Source organism: Vollenhovia emeryi, unplaced genomic scaffold (genome assembly GCF_000949405.1).
Source record: "Vollenhovia emeryi isolate VEMERY1.0 unplaced genomic scaffold, V.emery_V1.0 DF939450.1, whole genome shotgun sequence".
Lineage (NCBI taxonomy): Eukaryota > Metazoa > Arthropoda > Insecta > Hymenoptera > Formicidae > Vollenhovia > Vollenhovia emeryi.
Window position 1 is genome coordinate 94,150 of NW_011966916.1, and position 3,843 is coordinate 97,992.

At 39.8% G+C, this 3,843-nt stretch overlaps 1 protein-coding gene across 1 annotated transcript; it reads left to right on the forward strand.

Annotated features, from left to right (window-relative positions):
* Positions 1 to 1,305: 1,305 nt before the first annotated feature.
* On the forward strand, positions 1,306 to 3,812 carry LOC105557586 (uncharacterized protein K02A2.6-like; the record flags this gene model as incomplete). The annotated part of the gene is made up of 1 exon (XM_012004862.1): positions 1,306 to 3,812. A coding segment is annotated over exon 1 (2,507 nt), but the record flags the coding sequence as incomplete, so codon positions are not given.
* Between the last annotated feature and the right edge of the window lie 31 nt (positions 3,813 to 3,843).

Consider the following 3,843-nt stretch of genomic DNA (forward strand, 5'->3'; position numbering starts at 1 on the left):
TCGATGAGAGACGGGGGCGAGCGGGGAGCGGTGAGCGGGCGAACGGCGCGCAGCGAGAGAACGCGCGACATATGACAACGCGCCGAAAAAGTTTTTCTGGTGGTAGGAGAATAATACACCATTTTGCATGTCTGCCGAGTCCGGCCTTCAGCTCCTCCGTGCACTTATTGGCTCAGACGTTTTTCTTAATAATGCGATAATAATTACGGATTTTGTAAAATGGTATATAACTTTTCTTCTCAGTTTAACCCAATCTACTATAATCTTTGAAGTCGTCCATATCGAATCCGACACCCTGTATAACACCCTGTATACCATGGATCTTCTGTGTATATTCTTCCGGTAACATTTGCACATACATTTCATGTTCTTTGCATGTACATATATTGCATTAGGATACTTAATATACTTTAATGTTAGGTGGGTGGTAAATGCAAAAAAAGAACAAATTTACAATTCAGAAAAGAATTATATTATTATATTCAAAGAATTATTATATTCACATACACATAAAAACGAACATATATTGTTATACAATGTACATGTATGTTTTGTATTACAAAATATAGAAAGCTTTCAATGACTTTCTAACAACAAATTAAACTTATAATACATTGCAACATATATGCATATAAAGTTATCAGTAAATACTAGTTAATTATCGCTTAAACTATAGAAAACAGATATATGTATATTTATTTTTGTGTTAAGGCTCCTGAGTAGTCGCCGCGGCTGTTCTTATTTAATGACATCACAAGCGAGAAATCGTATGTCAAAAATTCATGCTGGATACGTTGAAATAAAAAAGTATATCCATACAATGATACTTGTGATCGATTCAGCAAATGTGTAAAATACTCCGAAAGCATTTTCGCTGTGCAAATCAATAAATAACCGTAAAATTAACATAACAAGAATCATGAGAAAAGGGAGGTTAAAACCCAAGTTGCATATTGTAATGTCCGAGAACATAATCATACACATCTACAATCAAGGAAGACACGTTGTGTCTTCGCCTAACTTGTGTTCTGGTATTCATACGCAGCGTGCGCCAGTTGCCTGGTAGCCGCCGAGCCGATCACTACTATTTCTAAATATATACATTCGTTTGGTTGTTAATTAAGTCTTGTTACTTAACCACTCGATCCCAGGACATAACAATTTTGGCGACGAGTATTAATCGAACCCAGTCAAGGCAAAAACGGACGCTTATTCTAATCAGTGCGGCAGTATTCGATAAAGTAAAGCGGCAGTAATCGAAAAAGTAAAAATAAACGAAAGTGCCATCGTGTTAAATGTATACGGATGTCGAGCGATGAAAGTAACGCGGAAAAGTTACGCGATATAGACTATGAAAAAGTATCGTGGATTCATGACCTATCGAAAGCTGAACTAATAGAGCGGTTAATAAAAGTAGCCGCAGCATACGTCGATGTAAAGTTCAAGGAGACTGATAGTGTCGACGCGTTGCGAAAAGTGCTGAAAAACCACGTAAAAAGTGTCGCTGAACTCCGTGCAGCAGCTAAAAATCGGAAAAGCGCGGAAAGTGAAACAGTAAACGGACAAAGTGGAGACTCGACAGAGAAAAACTTGACACGTGCAAGTTTATTAGTAAACGAGGATAAAAGTAAGGTGAAAATAAAGAAGGCAACTCACGCGATGGAAAATAATGATGCAAAATTGCGATTCGAATTGGGAAAAGACGATTGGGACACGTATACGGAAAGACTCGAGTTATATTTCACTTTAAATGACGTGGAAAATGACAAACAAGTAGCCGCGCTACTAACTAAAGTGAGTGCAGATACTTATAAGTTAATACGCGATCTATGTGCACCGGTTAAACCCAAGGATAAAACGTTCGATGAACTGGTGACTTTGGTGAAAAACCATCTTTGTCCCAAACCGTCGGAAGCGATGGAAAGGTGTAAATTTCACCAGGCTCAACAAACAGCAACAGAATCGGTTGCAGATTTCGTCGCACGTCTAAAAAACCTAACACTGAATTGCAATTTTACAAACATCGATACGGCGATAAGGGACCAGCTCGTTTGTGGACTAAGAAACCACAATACGAAAATTATGCTGTTCAAGGAGGAGAATTTAACGTACGCTAACGCGTATAAGATCGCTACCGCTTTGGAGGAAGCTGAAAAAAATGCATCAACAACCGATAAGCTAAGCCCAGGGCCGAGTACGGATTCCGACGTGAATCTCGTGCGATCAAAACAACGTGAGCAGGCAGGCCGAGGAAAAGGAAAGCAAACTGGCAGAGGCAAACTCAGAAGCCGCGGGAACAACAGGCGAATTCCAAGCAACCAAGGGCAGCAGAGAAATTCCAACGGGGATATACCTGCTAGGAAATGTTTCTGCTGTGGCAAAGGCAATCACATTGCCCGCGACTGTTTCCATCGTTTCAAATCCTGTTCATCATGCAAAAGGAGGGGACATCTATCGGCAGTATGTAAACGAAGCCAACGGCAGGATCACGTGCAGCACCTCGACGACGGCGAAGAAGATGACGGCAGCGAAGAAGAGGGGAAGTACGATTTCCTCACTATGGACGCAGATTGCGGCGCGAGAAATACGAATGTCGGTAACGTAGATATTGATTGTACTATTGAAGCGGAACCAATGCGTATTAACGTAAAAATAAATAAAACAGAAATTAATATGGAAATCGATACGGGAACTTACATGTCTATTATTTCTCGAGAAACAAAGAATCGATTATTCCCATTTTCGAAAGTAAAGGCAATGAATAGAAAGTTAAATGCATACGGTAAAATTCCGCTAGCTCAAGACGGATTATTAGATAAGTTGGAAGTCGAGTATAAAGATGTAAAAGCAACATTGAGCATGGTTGTGATGTCGAGACCGGGACCAAAATTAATAGGACGTCAATGGTTAAAAATTTTGGGATTATGGCCGTTAAAACATTTAAATGACTCAGCAAACGAGATTGATAAGTGCCATAAAATCGATAATGCTGACGTTGTAAAAGAGTTCAAAAGTGAATTCCCGCGATTGTTCGGTCCGGGCCCAGGAATTTATAATAAAGGAATGCTCAAAATCGTATTGAAAGATAGTGCAGTACCGGTATCGTTAAAGGCTAGGAGACTACCGTTTGCATTAATGGAAAAAGTAGAAACTGAGATAAATCGGTTGGTAAAATTAAAGCACCTCGAAAAAATCGATATTAGTGAATGGTCGACACCGATCGTGCCGGTTATTAAAAAAGACGGATCAGTAAGAATTTGCGGTAATTTCAAGCTGACGATAAACCCATATTTAGTAATCGATCGTCATCCGATTCCGTTAATAGACGAAATTTTCGCTGCGCTTAGCGGAGGAACGGAGTTTTCGCAAATCGATTTAGAACATGCGTATATGCAAATACCCGTCGAAGAAAGTTCGAGAGATTATTTAACCATCGTCACGCACAAAGGGTTGTTTAGGTACATAAAGATGACTGAGGGAATCGCGTCGGGACCTGGCGACTTTCAGCGCAAGATTGAGCAATGCCTTGCCGGTCTTAATAATGTAATTCCATACCTCGATAATATATATTGTACTGGGAAAAATGACGATGAACACTTGCAAACGTTACGCGGAGTATTCAAGCGACTCGAAGATAGTGGTTTAAGAGTAAACATAAACAAATGTGATTTTTTTAAAGAGCGCTTGGACATTCTTGGTTTTGTAATCGATAAAAACGGGCTGCATAAAGCGTTCAGTAAAGTTAAAGCTATCATTGAGGCACCAAAGCCAATAAATCTAAAGCAATTGCAATCGTTCATTGGTCTCGTTACGTATTACGCTAGATTTTTGCCGGACAGAGAA